Genomic DNA, 20,335 nt, shown 5'->3' with positions numbered 1-20,335 from the left:
CGTGCATGTGTCACAATGAAATCTGGATCATGAACTTAAGCTTGGTTGATGCAACTTGATACGTGGTAGGAGGGCAATATGGGGACAATGCATGTTATTTCAGTTTCTGGGTCAGACAAATATTGTGTTTGATATGGTAACATAAATCCAGATCCTGCTCTACTCAAAACGTACTTGAACAAGGTTAAAGCAACTTGGTTTGTAAATATAAGGTCATATGGATAGTATGCACATTATTTAAGTTTGTTCTCCATTAGTTATGGATGCTTTGGCAACAGAAACAATTGAAAACTTAAATATGGATACTGATATAATACCTTGTGTATTTTTTTAGAGACGTATGTATCCATTTAGTCCTAATCCTCAACTATGACCTGGATCTGCTTTCCTTAAAGATAGCTCTGAGTCCTGGTGAAAACAGTGCCAGTTAATGCCTTTCAAAGTTTTTTTTTTAAAGCACAAATGCCATGCTAGGTTGAAAGAAGCATGCATGTCAACAAATATATGTAATACAATACCCACCTGCCTGTATTTTTATCAAAAGTTACATATAGAGGATATGTGTTGGATTCGGTGGATTCACGAGTGATCATAGAACATAATATTTTCACAAGTGGTGCAGCCACGAGTGAAAATATATATATTTTCTATGATCACGAGTGAATTAAAATCGATATTCCACCGAATCCAACTAATTTTCTTTTTATTGTATGCTGTTTTTCACCGTTTGTTAACATTACTTAATAGTTAAACTTAAGAATTTCGCTGGGCTAATGACGTCATTTCACAAGTAAACAGTGAAAATTATCGATAATTATCACTGTTAATTTTCATTGTTTAAAACAGTGAAATTATCAGTTTTAAGTCACTGATATTTCTCTATAAACCACCGGAAAGCATTAAATAAAATACTGTAATCTAACAAGTTGGTGAATCTTGCATTGTTTAAAAGCAGACTATTTGTTATATCTTCTGCGAATGAAGTTTGATGGTACATTGGACTATTGCTGAAGGTTGGTTTGTCACTTGGTGTGTGTTAGTTGGTCTGTTGCAATAAAATGTTAAAAAATTGTTGAGCAAACTGCTTCTACATTTCTCAAGCAATTGAATTTTAAATATGTCTGTGACAAAACAGTATGGGGTTCTTAGTCCCATTTGTGACAAAGCTTTAGTTGTTCATAATATTGCTTGTTTCTAGCAAATACTCAAACTAAGTTTGCCTGAATAAAATGGGATGGAAATAATTCTTTAAGATTTTGGATTATTTAAGCCTTGTTCTGGGAAAACTGGTCTTAATGCATGTGCATATAGTGTTGTCTCAGATTAGCGTGCGTGTGCAGTCCACACAGGCTTATAACGGACAACGCTTTCCGCTTTTATGGAATTGTTTGTTTCAATAATGTGTGTTCTTAACCAAACCTTACCTATATGTTGTGCCTTTCTTGATAAGCCTGTGTGGGCTGCACAGGCTAATCTGGGACAATTTATGCTTATGCATTAAGCCTAGTTTTCCCAAAAAGCAACTTATTTTTTTACTGTCCAGCTACGCTCATTGACACTCACAGGCCTCCTTCCAAGCAGTGGGTTCCAACCCAGTGCACTACACTCACTGAAATAAGGGCAGAACACATTCCAGCATGTGTTAGAACTTGATGTTAGAAGTTCCATCAAAGCCAGTGATGGATTTCTTCCAGCAAGAAACTGCTGTTTTCAATTCGGACACTGTGAATTTCATGTGTAAGGAACTGTTGTTATTGCCAGTCCGAGTTATATTGTGATATTAATTTGTTTGTAAAAATTTAAAAGTGTTCTTCATAGTGCTTCACTAAGAATTGAGCCGTGTGTTTGGGAATTTTTGTCATTATGTATAAGAAGCAGTAATGGAAAATACAAACTTTATTTCATTCGAAAGATCTTACTATTGATTTTGTCAGATTTAACTGACTTACAGAACAATAGCCAAGTTACTTATTTGTTTAAAAAATAAGGAAATTTCTTGATACTTGCAGATTTTGTGATTAGGGATTTTTCTAAAATTGTTTCAATGCTATTTTTCCTAATTGGGTAAGCCTTTGTGTACTTGTTACAGATATTTGTTGTTTGAGGAGAGCCTTTCATTTGCATGAAAATATAAAGTATTTTAGTTAACTAAGTTCTAAGAACTTTAATATCTTCAAACATAATACCCTACATATAAGTTATAATTTTGACCAATCTGCTTTGTTTAAATAAATCTGAGCCTTGCTCTGGGAAAACAGTATTCCCCCAGATTTGCTGGTTCACTTTTTATGATATTGTCGGACTGCACATGCTAATCTGGGACGACTCTTTACACACATGCATTAAGCCCCGTTTACACAGAACAAGGCTTGCATTTTTACAATTGATGCGCGTTTGTAAGAGTTGTCTTGTTGTTGATTAAGTTCTAACAGTTATTATTTGAGGAAAGTGGTCTGACATGAAATAAGCGTAACAAATATACCAATACACGTTTTTTAACAAGTTAAAACTTTATTTTATTAATTCAATATAGTTGCATTCCCCGTTTAGTCCTACTTGGCGGGGAGACCATCATTTGAGCTCTAGTCTGGGAAAACTGGGATTAATGCATGTGCAAGCAGTCTCGTCCCGGGGATGGTATTTATGGTATTTTTCATTTGATGGACGTCTCTTCTTAGCAATAATCAAGTTTAAGCAGAAAGTTTTGTCACTGATTTGCGTGTATAGATTGCAAAGACTAAACTTGAACAACACATAATGCAAATGCATTAAGCATTAAAACTATTGTTAGATCATGGTGAGCTTTTATAATTGCATTTTGACCGTGGTGGGTCCTAAATCATGCGAGGTGCATCTTGCATCATCTACATTTATTTTGTGCACACTATAGATGCAACATTTGTTTAATCTTCATGTAACTTCTCCAGACATTGTGTTGTAACGTTATCTCGGCTGAGTTTTAACAAATGGTTCAGGACCATTGGGATATATAGCTGCCAGGGAAGAGCGCTGCAATTTTTTCTGACATGGCTAGTTTGAAATAATATGAACATTTTAGAATCACATTTGTTGTCCACTCGTCATTAAACTTACTCTGAGCATTTATTACAATGCTTTCTTGACCGAATTTAAAGCAGGTTCTGGTCTTTTGAAACACATGACAACAAGGCAGTGGCTTGTTTTTAAGTATATGGCTAATCCCCTGGCAAGTGGAGAGTTGTCAATTTCCCCTGGTATTTGTATTCATGGTTGACACGTTCTTATTAAACTGATGATTTGTCTTATTACTGTAATTGTTATATACTTACTTAATTTGTATGAGATTATTATGAGAAATTCACTGTAAATTAAGTTTCATGATTGCCAAAAATGTGTAAAGATTACAACCAAATGGACTCAACTTGTGCATACATTGTAGTTAGGTGCGTGCGATTTCTCTCCCTTTCTTGTAATAACTGTATATAGAATGGAGCATTGGTTAAAAAGGACTTTAAATTTCACAACACAGACTCTAACAAATACATTTTTCGTTTCGAAACAGATAACTTCTGTCACATCTCTGTATAAGTGCGTTCATGCTTTTTGGTTATTATGTTTATCATTTAATATATTTATGTGAGTAATGTTGTAAATAAATAATCAGCAACACTTGTTCTGTACTGAAGTTTATTGTGTTAATTATTCATGTTGAATTGACTGCCAAGCCAGTAAACAAGCGATTCCATAAGACGCTTTAAATTTGTACTCAATGTTTTATTTCGGTAAACAAATACTACTATTAATATGTACTTTGCTTTGTCGATATATGAATATCCTCATAGCTAATATGTATCAACGATGTTTGATATGACAGATTATCACAGAATATTAAAGCCGTTTTAACAGAGGAATGCTCTCTGAAACGTCTTACTTTGTATTAGAGTGTAAATGCTCATATACATGTCTATCTCAATTTACTCAGGGTGTCGCCATCAAAACAAGTTTGATTGAAAATAGAGGCAAGCATAAATATACGAAAATACTAGCTGGGTGCCTGTTTGCAACCTGGTGAGCCAGCTGTCAATTGTGGTTGTAATTATTGTACAAGCTGCACGTTGCAACTGTAGCCTAACATTGACCTTTGAATAAAATCGACGTCAAAAGTGATTTTAGTCCTCTTTCCAAAACACAAAATCAACGAGAAGCGTCTAATACAAAAGCTTTACAATAGTCTCTTGCTGCATTGTCTCAGCATAATTAGTCACATATTTCAAATGTATATCTTTTTGTGTGAACGCCGATGAATTTGTGTGTGAGTGTTATTATAGGTGTGTGGTTTGCACCGAAATCAAATATGCATATCACGACTGCGTTGAACAATCAAATAAAACACGCAGTAAAAAGAAAATTCTAATTCGCAGAAGACGATCGATGGAAAGATCTGAAATGTTGATCATTGCCTCAATATATGAGCCTCGCTCTGTGAAAAGGGGGATTAATGCATGTGCGTAAAGTGAAGTTCAAGATTAGCCTGTGCAGCTATGTGAAAAGAGGGTTTAATGCATGTAAGTAAAGTGTAGTTCAAGATTAGCATTTGCAGCTCTGTGAAAAGGGGGTTTAATGCATGTACGCAAAGTGTAGTTTAATGTTAGCCTGTGCAGCTCTGTGAAAATAGGGCTTAATGCATATGCTTTAAGTGAAATTCAAGATTAGCCTGTGCAGCTCTGTGAAAAGAGGGTTTAATGCATGTGCGTAATAGCGGGATCATATGGTGCTTGTATACAGTGGAATTGTTCACTTTTTGATAAAAGCAACAAACTTGGTACATTTGTAGATAAAAGTATTTCATTCAATTTTAGCTATGGAGCCATCGCCAATTTTCAAGATGGCCGCAACTTTCAAGATGGCCGCCAAGATGGCCACCAAAATTTAGGAAATTACATGTTACTGCCATATTTCATTAAAATCTTATCTTTTTTGCATTGAAATTAGCTGTGTTATGTTATAAATTAATTAAAATATGTTTCTACATGAAATATAAATGATTTAAATATTGCATATAAGTCAAAATGGCTTCCGAAATGGCCGCCTAAAGTACAAAAATAGGATTTTCCTACTCCAATCATCTATAATTTCAATATTCATTGAACGTATGTTATATAAGCAAGTGTTTTTTCTTTTTTGTATTAACAGATACCTATATTTGTAAAATAATATTCTCAACATATTGTTTCAGTCCTTAAATAAAGAAATAACTGCATTCAACGAGTTCACACTTCCAGACCTTAAAGCTGCCTTAAAATCTAACCGCGGTCACATCCTCCACCACATATGGTGCTTGTATTCAGTGGAATTGTTCACTTTTTGATGAAAGCAACAGACTTTGCTCATTGGTAGTTTCAAATATTTAAGAAAAAATAGGCTATGGACCCAATTTACATTATTCAAAATGGCCGCCATTTTCAAAATGGCTGCCTACCTATCAAAAAAAGGAAAAAATAACGAGGTGCTGATTTTTTGTTGCGATCTTTTACAAATCAAATGAAATATTACAATACTTTATTACTAATTATGCTGATAATCAAAAATCTTTGCAAGGGGGGGGGGGGAATTATGCTTTTTTGGCAAATATTCATTTACTTTAAAAATAAATAAATCCATAAAGCAGATTATCATGGTCCGAGAGCCCACTGGTGTTTATTGCAAGTTTTGAGGCCAAGAAATTTTTGTGTATATTTGAATAGAGAAATTTTATATCCTTCCAGAAAACCCATTTCTTAACCGTCACAGCCGTGCATATCTATGATTTGTTTGGGTAAAATCACTCAAAATCGAAAGTTTTCCCGCTGATTTCTGGAAAAATTAAATGAATAGACATTTTCAGTCATGGGAATTTACCCAGGGTTTCAGTTTTGGAGTATTAAAAAGGTTTCAGAAACCTTTCTGATAATTAAACAAAAAAACAACATTCCATGTATTTTTTAAAGTTAAAAGCCACCCAATTTGTCATTTTATTTTTGCAAATTTGCCCATTTTTCAAATTTTTATTTTGCGAATTCCTTTACCAAGTTAACCATTTTTAACATATTTGTCTAGTCAGTGTTTTAAAAGCACACATATGGCCTCCTTGTTTCATTCCAACAACGACTTTTTTTTATCAACATCTATTAGTGATTTAGGGCGGAAATCAATAAAATCACACAAAAAACTGCTGATTTCTGGAATATTTTAATTTACTTAGATTTATAAGACAGGTGACCATTATTATAATCAAATATTGTTCGCATAAATATACAATTGCATATAAGATCACTCTAAACAAGCAATGAAATGACCGCTGTGTTATTTAAGGTCAAAACGACTATTTGTTACAGTTAATGTAGGTTAAAAACCACTACATTTTAACTATTTTAGCTGTTTTAGTCCATTTTTCAGGTTTAAGTTCCTCGAATTTTAACTCAACTGAAATAATTTTCAAAATATTAGTCTAACTATTGTATTAAAACACACAAAAGGGTCTCCTGATTTAATTGAAAAATGAACATTTTTGAATGACAACTTTTAGTGAGATTTCAGGAAATATATACGAAATCAAACACAAAACTGCTGATTTCTGGAATAATTTGATATAGTTAGATTCATAACACATGTGATCACGATAATAATAAAAACTGTTCGTCTTAGTACATATGCGAATAACATAGCTCAAAACAAAACATTCCAATAAGTACAGTGTACTTGTAAGTTTAAACCCATTAATGTCCAGTAAACTCTCCCATCCTTCTAAATTGGATCAATTTATTTCCAAAATTAGGGATGTCTAGTATACTCTTTTCTATATTTAGAATATTTCTTACAGAAATTCCTTAAAGCAAACAGCGCAGACCCAGATGAGACGCCGCATCATGATTTGTGATTGATTTCGTATATTGTTCCTGAAATCTCACTAAAAGTCGTCATTTAAAAATGTTCATGTTGCAATAATTATTAAATCAGGAGACCCTTTTGTGTGTTTAAATACAATAGTTAGACTACTATGTTTAAAATTATTTCAGTAGAGTAAAAATTAGGAACAAAAACCTGAAAATGGACTTAAACAGCTAAAATAGTTAAAATGTAGTGGTTTTTAACCTACATAAACTGTAAAAAATAAATAGTGGTTTTAACCTAAAATCACACTGCGATCACTGCATTGTTTCTTTAGAGTGATATTATATGCAATTATATATATGCGAACAATATTTGATTATTATAATGATCACATGTCTTATGAATCTAATTAAATCAAATTTTTCTAGAAATCAGCAGTTGTGTGTGTGATTTTAATCATTTTATTCATTTCCACACAAAATCACTAATAGATGGTGATTAAAAATGTCGTTGTTGGAATGAAACAAGGAGGTCATATGTGTGTTTTTTAAATAACTAATTAGACAAATATGTTAGAAATTGTTACTTGGTAAAAAGAATTCGCAGAATTAAAAAGTAAAAAATGGGCAAATTCTGCCTAAAAAAATGCGAAATTTGATGGGTTTTAACCCTTATTTTAAATAATACATGGACAATTATTTTTTTTAATGAATTATCAGAAAAATTTCTGATACTTATTTAATACCCCAAAACTGAAACCCTGGGTAAATACCCATGACTGAAAATGTCTATTTATTTAATTATTCCAGAAATCAGCAGGAAAACTTTCGATTTTGAGTGATTTTATCCAAAATTCATAGATGTGCACGGCTGTGACACTTAAGAAATGGGTTTTCTGGAAGAAAATAAAATACCATTTTCAAATATACAAAAACAATTCTTGGCCTCAAAACTTGCAATAAGCACCAGTGGGCTCTCGGACCATCACCACCAAAGGTAAAAACGTTCTGAGTAATATACCGATCGAATAAAGCAGTAGCCTATCCCCATGTACACACGAAGAAGCAGACACATGACTCTTACTCCACGGCATGCTGCCAACCACAACAATAAATAAAATCCTAATACGAACAGTTGATACAGATGTAGTTGTCATAGCTACAGCAGCTTTTCAACATATGAATGGAACTTTGGATAGCGTTTTGCACAGGAAAACAGTAAAGATATATACCTGTACATAAACTGTGTAATGTTCTTGGTCAGGATATCACGAGCGGTCTATTGGCATTCCATGCATTTACTGGATGTGACCAGACCTCAGCATTCAGTGTTAAAGGTAATGTAACCCAGCTAAGAAATCCCGACCGCCATGGGATTAGAACCCGGGACCTCCCGGTTCTTAAGCGAACGCTCTACCGCGTCGCCATAAAAGCTAGCTCATATAGCAAGGCAGTATAAGTGTCCCTTATACGTCACCCTACTACAGTAAAAAAACAGCATGGGAAACGTTGGAAGGCATATGGAGCCGCAACAGAAGCATTCAAGATTCTCGGTCAAACTCCAACCGACGAATCAATTGCAACTATCATACCAACGTTGGAACGTTTTGTAATATGATGCCCGAAAGGACCACTTCACACGCAAAGGTAGATCAATAGATGGAATTCCATCAACACAAGCAGCCCTACTGCAACACACTAAGCGTACCGCATACCAGGCTGGATACTGCTGGGGACAGCCACTATTTCCCTCACCAGAACTCCCTTTTCCAACTAATTGGGGTTGGGTAAGAGACCAGGACAATGCTCGGGTACCGTTCTGGACAGCACTACTGCAAGCATCAGAGTCGTGCCAGGAGTTAATGAAGTGTGGCTGCAGTCTCCATATTGGTTGCTGTGGGATGTGCAAGTGTATAAAAGCTGACTTGTTGTGCACAGCCCTTTGTCTGTGTGGTGGAAAATCTTTTTTTTACTTTAGGCGGCCATTTTGGAAGCCATTTTGACTTATATGCAATATTTTATTTATTTATTTTTCATGTAGAAACATATTTTAATTAATTAATAACGTAAAACAGCTAATTTCAATGCCAAAAACAGACTATTTTAATCAAATATGGCAGTAACATGTAATTTCCTAAATTTTGGCGGCCATCTTGGCGGCCATCTTGAAAATGGTGGCCATCTTGAAAATTGAAGATGGGTCCATAGCTTAAATTGAATAAAATACTTAAATCTACAAATGTGCCAAGTTTGTTGCTTTTATCAAAAAGTGAACAATCATTTCACCATTTGACCCCACTATAAAGTGAAGTTCAAGATAAGTCCTCCAGTCCGCAAATATTAATCAAGGACGACACTTTCCGCTTTTATTGTAATTTTCGTTTAAACGAAGACTCGACGAAGAAAATCCACATGCGGACTTCACAAGCTAATCTGGGACGACATTCTACGCACATGTTATACACCCCCTTTTCTCAGAGCGAGGCTCATATCTAACATGATCACAGTCTAAACTACAACAATCGATGGTCCGCAATTTCGTACTTCTCATCTGATCAATACATTACTGGTTTTACTTTAGTTAAGATCATATAGTTATATTACCCAGCGAAACGAAGCATCACTATCGTGTTAGTAATCAGTTACATGTATATGTGGTCTCATCTTTAGACATTTGTTTTTTAAGATGCCTCTCCCAGGTCGAAAAATTAAAAATTTAGTTATCAGTGCTTTCTGACATCTCTTAAGGTTGACTATTCTTTCTTTAAGTTCAAAGAACGGACAGACACCTGCATATATTGGTAGCCTTGGTTTCTGATAGAATCAGGTAGATAGTCAGTGCAAATGCGTACCCAATTGGTTCGTATCTCATAAATTCAAATCTGATTAAATTGATTATACTTGGTAGATCTTAACATAGAAGTGCAACCGAGTTACATCCGGATTCAGAAAGTAATTGAATGTTTCTATCAGTTGTTGCAAAACCATTTCAAAACAATTGTGTCATGCTCGTGATATGCTGTAAGTTACAAACCACCATACTCTACAATTGATTGTAAATATCGCACCAACTTTTATGTTAATTTAACATGTTTTAGATCAAACCCACCTTTTGTTTTGAGGAGCAGATACGCCATATTTTGCCTGAACAATAATGGGCGGATTGTTTCCAATAACCACGTTCTCCTAAAGTTTTTCAAAGTAAATACCAGTTCATTAGTTTAGGCTCAACAACTCAAGGTTTATATGTGATGAGAAATCCAATTTTGATTCCCGTTGACTATCTTGTATATAACTATTGTCATTACGAACATGTTGATTATTCGAGGTCATTTTAACTGAACGTTGACTAGTTGTGATGTTACACTTTAATCATCATGTTTTCATCCTGAAGTCAAGTATCTTATATAAATCGGCTTTGCACCACTATATATTATATACATAATTTTCGTGAATGCATATTCTAACAACGAGCGGCATAGATAAACAATGTTTAACTGTGCGATTGATTAGCTATATGTGACCGATCTGATATGTTGCTTTTTGTCTGTTGCCTTGTGGCACCATCAAGGCCCGGCTTTTTCATCATCTTGGGGTCGTAGAGGCACGTATTTTTGCTCTACCAATCGAAACCCACTGGCTAGAATTCGCTTGGGTCGTTTTTTTCCGGTTTGCTCGAATTTTCTTGAAAGCATCAAATTTTATAGTTACATTCATATAAACTTCTTTTGTTTGATTTGCTCGAACTTGATATATGTCGGATACAGAATAAAACTATGTGTATAGGTATTTTTCTTAAGTGTAAGTTACATACCTCACGAAAAACGTAAAACCACAAGCTGACGTAAAGTGGATGACATAGTTTAACTATCATAAAGCCGATATTTTAAATTGGTTAAGCATATAATTTTATCAACAGCACGCCGCCTTAGTATGTGAAATAAACGTGAATGTTATCAATACTTCGCAAATCAATGCGTACAGGGTACGAGCACGTTAATTGGTCTTAAACACGCAATGCTGAAGTTATTTTCAATTTTTTAGTTTTCCAAATCCGTCCGTAAACAAACTGCAGTTGAAGTTTTCTAGTTTAAACCACCACAGTGTTCGTTATTTAAAGTATCAAAATCTGTTCAATACACTTCACACTGCGCGCTTTCAAAAAACTTTTGATGGCGGATTAGGGCGTAATAAATATTCCGCATAAAGGCAGAGCTATGGAGCAGTTGAACCAGTGGGGTGTTGTGAACTAACCGTCCACACGCTTGGTTTAATAAAAGCATTTCATTGACAGATATAAACGCGCTACGCTACGCATATACATCTATGCATGCGGTATTATTTACGTTTTCACAATTACACCTGTTGATTAGTGTAGTTGATTAGTGCCTATCGGTTGACTAAACACATATTTCACGCTCGAAGTGTTACGACCAGTCTGTATACATAAATTATTGAATTATGTTACAGGTTGTTAACTGTTTAGTTGTTACATGAAACCTTAATGGATTTAAGTATAGACACAGTATAAACGTTTGCTATTAAATTGAGACATTTTGATTAAAAACACCCGTGAAAGAATGTCTAAAGATGATATAAACGGATTTCAATTGAATAACAAGTTATGTTTAATTCAGTTATGGATAACATTGATAGTAACGTGTAGTATTCAGTTCGCCTCATGCGAACTTATTATTGTTCAGACGGCGTTAGGAAATATTTCCGGTTCTATTGAGGAAGTGACATCATACAATGATAGCGGTAATCCGTCAGTCATGTTATTCGCGCAGTACTTGGGCATTCCCTACGCCGAACCTCCCATCCGTTTCCGGCGACCTGAGCCTAAAACTCCGTGGACGGGGGAGTACAACGGGACGTACTACCGTCCGGCATGCTACCATCACGGCGACCCGGCTAGGGTGGGCACATTTGAAGTGAAGACTGTGATGATGTCCGAGGATTGCCTAACGCTCGATATATACGCGCCACACAGCACTATCGTTAACCAGTCGTCACTTCCGGTGCTCGTTTTCTTATACAGTTCCCCAGGATATCCCAGTGTATTCGCTGCCGATGTTCTGTGCACGGTAGGAGACGTCGTGGTCGTTGTGATCAACTTCCGTCAAGGGATGCTGGGTTTCTTCAGTCTCGGTAGCGAAGCGGCGCCCGGGAACTACGGTTTGTTTGACCAGCAGATGGCATTACAGTGGATTGCAGAGTACATTCATAGTTTTGGCGGGGACCCCAAAAAGGTGACGCTAGTCGGTCATTCTTTTGGAGCCTCGAACGCGATCTACCACACGCTGTATCCGGGAAACAGAGGCCTCATCCACCGTGTGGTCGCAATGAGCGGCACAGCACTGCCACCTACGGGTGGTAAATCTTTGGTACGGAATTCTATTGAAACGGATGTGCTTGAGTAGGTAGGCTGTCAGCGGGCGTCAGATGCAGAAATAATGAGCTGCCTTCGAGGAAAGAGTCTTCACGACATATTAAACGCCTCAGACGAAAAGTTCACGTTTCGACCCTCAATTGACGGCGCGTTCCTGCGCTCTGATCCGGAAGTCATAATGACCAACCTGGCGAAGGGTGACAACTCTACAGAGGATATTGGATTTTTGCACGTGGATCTGATGCTTGGTCTGAACAACATGGAGGGTGGGGCTCATGTTGCGCTGCTGTGGGCGGAGCATTTGAACACCACGTACAATGAGTTCAATGTAAGCAGGACAGACATACGGAACATCGTAGTTCCCATTGCTATAAACCTGACTTTCGGTAGTGACATATCGCAATCTATTACGCAGACCGTTAACTTTCAATACAACGACGTTAAGGGTGCTGACGATCCCCAGCGTCTACGGCAGCGCGTCGTTGACCTCTCCACGGATATAGACGTCGCGGCACCGCTGGTTCGAACCGGAAACCTTCACGTACTGGTGGCACAAGGTAGCACCTACCTTTACCAGTTTTCGGAGCCTTTGAATCTTACGCATGCGCCTGTTTGGTTTTCGGGAGCCAACCGCGCCAACGACGTCATTTTTCTGTTTGGATTCAGTGAGCGAGGTCTGCAGTTTGTGAATCACGTGACGGGATTCACGCCGACCGTGGAACAGAGGGTGCTGTCAACAAGGCTCATCAAAATGATCGCAAAATTTGCGAGAACTGGGTATGTATGATGCTTTACTGTACGCATACATGTTTTGTAAATCACTTTTAAGAAATGTCATGTTTTTATATTCAATATGTAACTACTTATACGATTTTAACTTTTAAAGTCATTGTCGTCACGAATAACAGTTCTCATCGTGGCGTATTTGTGTTTAATTCGAACGCTACCGAACTGTTGTTAACTCGTATTTTTAACCAGGTTTTCCGAAGGAAAAAACTGGTTATTAGATTGGCGAATGTGGGCGGGCTGGCTGGCTGGCTGGCTGGCTGGCTGGCGGGCTGGCGGGCGGGCGGAACAAGCTTGTCCGGGCCATTACTACGTCGTTCATTGTCAGATTTTAAAATCATTTGGCACATTTGTTCACCATCATTGGACGGTGTGTCGCGCGAAATAATTACGTCGATATCTCCAAGGTCAAGGTCACACTTTGAGTTCAAAGGTCAAAAATGGACATAAATGAGCTTGTCCTGGCCATAACTATGTCATTCATTGTGAGATTTTAAAATCATTTGGCACATTTGTTCACCATCATGGGACGGTGTGTCGCACGAAAGAATCACGTCAATATCTCCAATGTCAAGGTCGCCACGACTAAAAATAGATTTTTTTTAAAAACAAACTTACAAAGGGGGTTAATTTTGTTTGTTCATTTCAAAAGTTCAGTTTGAGTTTTCTCCCTTTATCAGATTTTTTTTCACAATGAAAACCTGGTTTTGTGACAATTTTGTCCCTTGTTAAACGTTGTCAGGATGACTGTGTTCGGTCTCCGTACCAACAAAAAATTCAATATTAGTCAGATTTTTGTTTTTAGTTTTCGTTCCGTCTATTATATTAATTCTCAGTTTCTTGGAACAACCATAGTTTTTTCCCTCGAAAAATCTCCAAATTGAAATACTTCACTAACCAGAATAACGGTATTAATCCCTGGGAATATATGGGATTTAATTTCTTTTTACGAAAGATAAGCCACCAAATGGTCTATACAGTTTATGGTTTTAATCCCTTACATCAAGTGATGCAACAAAATACCGTGTGAGTTTGTTAAAATAGCGTATTCAAAGTTCACAATTACAAGGATTGGTGTCAGTATTATTGGGCGGGGATGCTCTACTAGACGTAAACTCTCGCTTCTTGACATAAAAATAGGTTTTGATGAAGACTAAGGTGAAATTACTTGTAAATATGTATCTCCGTTAGCTCGGAAACCCGAGAGGGTCATGATCAAAAAGTAGTTTTCTTATTAATTGTGTAAAAGAAAGTAAAATATACATAATTTTCAATTACTGAAAGCAAGATCAAAATAAACTTATTTTCAAATTCTGATTTACTGACAAAACACATATAAGCAAAACTGTATTTACAAATCGGTTAAAGAATATCTATATTTATATATTTTTTAGAAATCATCGACTTGCCAATACCCTAACATATCTGTTTATCTGTTTCACCACTGCTTTTGCAAATTTGTGAATATGTACCCAAAATACGTTCGCACAATGCTATTTTGCGCTTTAATTAGGGCTGATCTATACACATATTAGTGTACACAGCGTTACTAACATTTACCGGATGGCAGATTGTATCGTAATACAATAAAACCGAATTTAAGGTAATGAGTAAGCTAATATAGTATTGATGTGTAAATGTAAACCGGTTTGACATGTTCAAAGATTACATGTATTGATTCAAGTCTGTTCTTGCATGACGATGATTACAGACACGGTATGCAAAATTCTGATATGAGATTCAGTTTATCCGGGTTTTTACCCAACGATAATTTATTTTCATGAGTATAGAGCTCCTGTATATGACGGTTATTAAGATGCGTTTGGATCGCATAATTATCGTTTTATAGGTTTAAATTTCAAATACAGGTCACGATTCCTTGAAAAAAAAAAATTTTTACAGGATAAGCTATGCCATGTCTTCATAATCAGTACACGCATTTCTTTTTAAAAGTATCACAAGCTTTACCGGTATATGAACATTATATGTGGACTACTATTTTATGCAACACCACCAACTTTAAAATAGATATATGAATCAATGATATCAGTACCTAAAGCCATGTATGCTAAAATCGGGCTTAAGATGTTTTTGTTTTTCAGATACACATGCGGATACTTGGTATTTAACTGTGTTAACTCTTGATATGAGATCTACCAGTTTTCATGCGTTTGTTTCGAGTGCATGTCTAACTTTGGGCATTAACGGAAATGAAGTATTGCACACTAGCATGGGTTTGCATCCGGATAAGATTGCAGCATGAATGGTAAAAAGTCCCCAAAACAATAATTGGGTTAGGTTTATGTCCACTGTTGTCTCGAACAAATTAGGTTATGATGTCGGCAAAACTGTGTTTTCCTTTCCGTGTTTGCTGTACACGTATTGTTCCCCACTTATCAAAAAATGTTCAATCTTCCATGTTACTACGCATCATCCTCATTTCCTGTATGACCCTTGTTAGCGAATATGATAGAGTTGCATTTTTTTTTTCAAAACTCAACATGAATGGAATACCAACAAGTTAACCACGAAATATAATTGTCATGCGGGATAAACAAAAGAAACACTTTTTATGCCCCCGAAGGAGAGCATACAGCGATTGTACTGTACGTCCTTCTGTCCGTCCGTCCGTCCGTCTATCTGTCCGTCCGATCGTCTGTCTTTCCTTCGCACTTTGCATTTTTATTTTTCAAAAAAAAGCTCATACCTTCTTTGTCGCTTCAGATGTAGCGTTCACAAATTTTGACCCCTTTGACCTTGACCTTGAACTAAGGATCCGCGTTTATGTTTCGAATTCTGCGTTTAGGTTTCGAAAAATGCTCATAACTTCTATGTCTCTTTAGATGTAACCTTCATATTTGGTATGCATGTGTATATGAACAAGGTCTTTCCATACGCACACAAATTTTGACACCTTGACCTTGAACTTATTTCCGCGTTTAGGTTTCGAAAAATGCTCATGACTTCTATCAAAGCGTTTTTCGGGGGCATATGTCATCCTATGGACACAGCTCTTATTTATTTAAAGCTTTATGTAGTACGCCAACACACTATCATTATAAAGTGAAATAAAATTGAGAATATGGTATTAACCGTATCGTCCATAGCAATAAGATGTTGATACGATGTTGTTTAAGTGCAGCTTTATTAAAGATTACTGATACAAACAGTGGACGGCATTAAAAGTGTGTTTCCTTGACGGTGGAATTCAGTCCCACACATTCAATCTGTGTGGTGTGTAAGGAAAGCTATTTGGTCCTAATCTGGTATAGTTTGTGCATCTCAAACATAAGCTCGAGTTCACGAGTTATTAAATGTAATTTTGAAGCAGATATACTCGAGACATTAAATCGACTTCAAATCAAATGTTCAACATAACTGCCATGCATTAAACAGACTGTTTTAAGGAAATATCTTATTAATATGCGTATAGTTAAACGCTGTGATAAAATTCAAGTCGATATTTATTTCATCCTATAATTGGTTGCAACGAACTGTTCAATTATATCTTCAAAACACGTTGAGATAGCATTTATGAATGGATTACCCTAGAGGTAAATAAAATCTAATGAAATATTATACGTTTCAAGCCATAACTTGAATTATTTTAAGTTAGTATTTGAATTGTTTTGAAATTCATAATTAAGCGTGTCTCAGAAGGACGGCGATCTGGGAATACGGGGCTTACTGCATCTGCGTAAAGTGTCGTCCCAGACTAGCATGTACACTTCGCACAGGCTAACCAGGGACGCAGCTTTCCGCTTGTATGGTACTTTTCGTTTTTTTGTAGGCGAAAATCCAGTTTAGGCGGAAAGTTTCGTCCCTGATTAGCCGGTGCGGACCGAACAGTCTAACTTGGTATAAAACTTTACGCTCATAAGCCCAGTTTTCCAAAAGCGTGGCTTTAATTTATTTGTCAGGTTCTTTTCGGCCGTTTGGCCAAGGTACACGTTTGTTTTTATGTCTAATAACTAAGAATACAATATTCCAACTATATTATAAATTGTATACTATTGAATGTATTTACTGTTAACTGAACATACACAATTATACACCAACCATCAATATGGACGCGCTTTCGGGGCCATGTGCCACGTGAGAGCGACAACACTTGGCATTGTTTTCCGTTTGTTTTTAACATATATGTGAAAATATAAGCCAATATAGATAAGCAACATCAGTGCGATATTTCTGCCTACTTTTTGTTGAATCCTGATGGACCCGTACCCACCAAGCAATTATCATATTTATGTCAATTATTGGGACATGTTTGTTTCAAGAAACACTGCATTTGTGATTCCCGCATGGCCATCCCCACTCAAATAAAAACATTCGTCATTAAGGACAATAATTCTGGCATACGAAACTTTGGTACCATACATATTTGTGAACGATTTCCGTATTAATATGCGCCTTTTCTCTACTGTTGTAAAATCATTTACTTTCGTCGGCATGACGTTTCACTTTTGTTTCTTTATAAATGACTTTTGCGGACGCGTTTATTCGTTGTATTATGATTTTGCAAAAAATGACGAATTTGCGTATATCATTTGTCGATATATTGGTGTTGGATTCGTGGATCCGGCAAGCCAATAAATAAAAAAATTCGATGTCCCAATAATAATAATAGTTTACAGTAGTAGGTCTAAGAATTGATGAATGCGGGCTCCAGTCAAAAGTATGTCCATGTCTTTTCAGAAATCCTAATCCGCTAAACGCCGCTGGCGATCCTCAGTGGCCTGAATATGACGCCATGAGCATGTCGTACCTAGACATCTCCGCAGCGCACGTGAGCCCCAAACACCACTTCCGGGAGCCATTCATGACCTTCTGGACGAGCGTGGTACCGGAACTGCTCACTGCGACCTCGCAGAATGCGACTTCTCCGCTTGTGTGCCCTGAGGAAATCGGTCACACGATTAAAGTAAACTTAGTCACTGCTGAAAACATCATCATCGCTCTCTCCATAGTCTCCTTCTGTCTGCTATGCGCATGCGTGTTGCTCGTCTGTTTATCGGTAGCGAGGGAGCCGACATTGTATATCAACAGCAATAACGCAGTGATGAAGACCCCAAACTTGAGCGAGACCCCCTCTCTATCCAGTCCGACCGACAGCTGACTCAAAGCGTCATTGTGGGTCCTTTTTTAAAGCGCAGAAAATGTGAAGCAAATCCATAAAATGAGCATTTTTCTGGGAAGATTGGGCTTAATGCATGTGAGTGAAGTGTCGTCCCAGATAAGCCTGTCCAGTCCGCATGTGAGTGAAGTGTCGTCCCAGATTAGCCTGTCCAGTCCGCATGTGAGTGAAGTGTCGTCCCAGATTAGCCTGTCCAGTCCGCACAGGCTAACCATGGACGATACTTTCCGCCTAGATTGGGCTTAATGCATGTGAGTAAAGTGTCGTCCCAGATTAGCCTGTCCAGACCGCATGTGAGTGAAGTGTCGTCCCAGATTAGTCTGTCCAGTCCGCATGTGAGTGAAGTGTCGTCCCAGATTAGCCTGTCCAGTCCGCATGTGAGTGAAGTGTCGTCCCAGATTAGCCTGTCCAGTCCGCATGTGAGTGAAGTGTCGTCCCAGATTAGCCTGTCCAGTCCGCATGTGAGTGAAGTGTCGTCCCAGATTAGCCTGTCCAGTCCGCATGTGAGTGAAGTGTCGTCCCAGATTAGCCTGTCCAGACCGCATGTGAGTGAAGTGTCGTCCCAGATTAGCCTGTCCAGTCCGCATGTGAGTAAAGTGTCGTCCCAGATTAGCCTGTCCAGTCCGCACAGGCTAACCATGGACGATACTTTCCGCCTAGATTGGGCTTAATGCATGTGAGTGAAGTGTCGTCCCAGATAAGCCTGTCCAGTCCGCACAGGCTAACCATGGACGATACTTTCCGCCTAGATTGGGCTTAATGCATGTGAGTGAAGTGTCGTCCCAGATAAGCCTGTCCAGTCTTAATGCATGTGAGTGAAGTGTCGTCCCAGATTAGCCTGTCCAGTCCGCACAGGCTAACCATGGACGATACTTTCCGCCTAGATTGGATTTTCTTTTAAAAGAAATCTCCTTTAAAAGATTATTTTCCACAAAAGCGGAATGCACAGGCTAATCTGGCATGTCACTTTATGCGCATATATTAAGCCATATTGTCCAAGAACGCGGCTCAAATCATAAACTTGTATTATTTATTTATGTTGCAGTCGGTTACGTTAGTATTATTTTTGTTTGAGCAAAATTCCATTTAAATCATTAACCTCTAGATTTCTAACAAATAACTTGACATATATTACATATTCTATTCACTAGCTTGAAGTACATTGGACGTTTTATTGTCTTGCCAGTAGCAAGTATCTCGCCATTTTATAAGTATTCAAATATGTTCGTATGAACTGAATGTTTAGAGCATTTTGCGTGGTTTTCGACTAAATTTGATTGACGACGATTGTACAACTGATTGTTTATAGTATATAACATGTACGCTTATGTGTTCTAGTATTAATGTAAAAAATATATGTATATATTAGCGCGTTTATTTACAAATTGTATAAAGTATGTATAAGTTACAAAACTAATATTCTATGTGTTTATAAACGTTTTATATTATTATAATAATTTAGATAATAAAATGTACGAACATATTTACTGTTTTGGGAGCATTTCTACTAACATCATATTCAGTTAGAATTACAGACGCATTTACAATAACATTATTTTGACATTAGGAATTACCACGTAAAGATTAAGAAGTATGAGCTATAGGTTCGTCCTAAACTGGTCGATTCTGCTTGTATTCAAAATTGGAGATAACTCTTATTGACGATGTTTAATTAAGCGGAGCATACTTGTCTCCCTTTAATAATACTGAAACATACTAATGCCACGGATGTAACATTATAACACAATTGATATACGTGTATTCTGAAATAAATAATTGCGGATTATCTAAAATAATGCAACCTCAGATGCGGATGGACTTGGTAAACTTCGAAATACCCACATTAGTTCAAATAGAAATAATAAAAAAGGCACGTGTCGATGTTGAACTCCCACATAACACACACGAATAGTTGTTCCCATATTAGAGGTAACATAATCAAATGTTGATTGCATTATTTATGGTTAAATATGTATTCAGTTATAACAGAAGTTACAGTTCTTCTTAAAGCTGAATAACAATCGCTGAATAACACATCCAAAGCCGCGCTCTGGGAAAACGGGGCTTAATGCATGTGCGTCAATCGTTATCCGTGATTAGCTTTAGGCTTATCAGGGGCGACTCTTTCCGCCTTAACTGGATTGTCGTTTTAAAGAGACCTCATGTAAACGA

The 20,335-nt window shown here is 37.0% G+C and overlaps 2 protein-coding genes across 2 annotated transcripts; both read left to right on the top strand.

Moving 5' to 3' along the window:
- The first annotated feature begins 11,623 nt into the window (after positions 1-11,623).
- LOC127853757 (pyrethroid hydrolase Ces2e-like) lies at positions 11,624-12,271 on the top strand. Its single transcript, XM_052388530.1, has one exon. The coding sequence runs from the start codon at positions 11,624-11,626 to the stop codon at positions 12,269-12,271; it is 648 nt and encodes a 215-aa protein (XP_052244490.1).
- Positions 12,272-12,291: 20 nt separating this feature from the next.
- LOC127853485 (acetylcholinesterase-like) lies at positions 12,292-19,570 on the top strand. The gene is made up of 2 exons (XM_052388044.1): positions 12,292-13,017; positions 17,725-19,570. The coding sequence occupies exons 1-2, from the start codon at positions 12,305-12,307 to the stop codon at positions 18,143-18,145; spliced, it is 1,134 nt and encodes a 377-aa protein (XP_052244004.1). The 5' UTR covers positions 12,292-12,304; the 3' UTR covers positions 18,146-19,570.
- The last annotated feature ends 765 nt before the right edge of the window (positions 19,571-20,335 follow it).

Source organism: Dreissena polymorpha, chromosome 12, assembly GCF_020536995.1.
Source record: "Dreissena polymorpha isolate Duluth1 chromosome 12, UMN_Dpol_1.0, whole genome shotgun sequence".
NCBI lineage: Eukaryota > Metazoa > Mollusca > Bivalvia > Myida > Dreissenidae > Dreissena > Dreissena polymorpha.
The sequence above is the reverse complement of the archived record's forward strand: the minus strand, read 5'-3'. Positions and strand labels throughout refer to the sequence as shown.

What these genes read in the sequence shown, in the direction of transcription:
- LOC127853757 (XM_052388530.1), top strand. Translation starts at nt 11,624, where the DNA reads ATGTTATTCGCGCAGTACTTGGGCATTCCCTACGCCGAACCTCCCATC.
- LOC127853485 (XM_052388044.1), top strand. Translation starts at nt 12,305, where the DNA reads ATGAGCTGCCTTCGAGGAAAGAGTCTTCACGACATATTAAACGCCTCA. An exon ending in GCAAAATTTGCGAGAACTGG is followed by an intron (nt 13,018 to 17,724) that starts GTATGTATGATG and finishes ATGTCTTTTCAG; the next exon opens with AAATCCTAATCCGCTAAACG.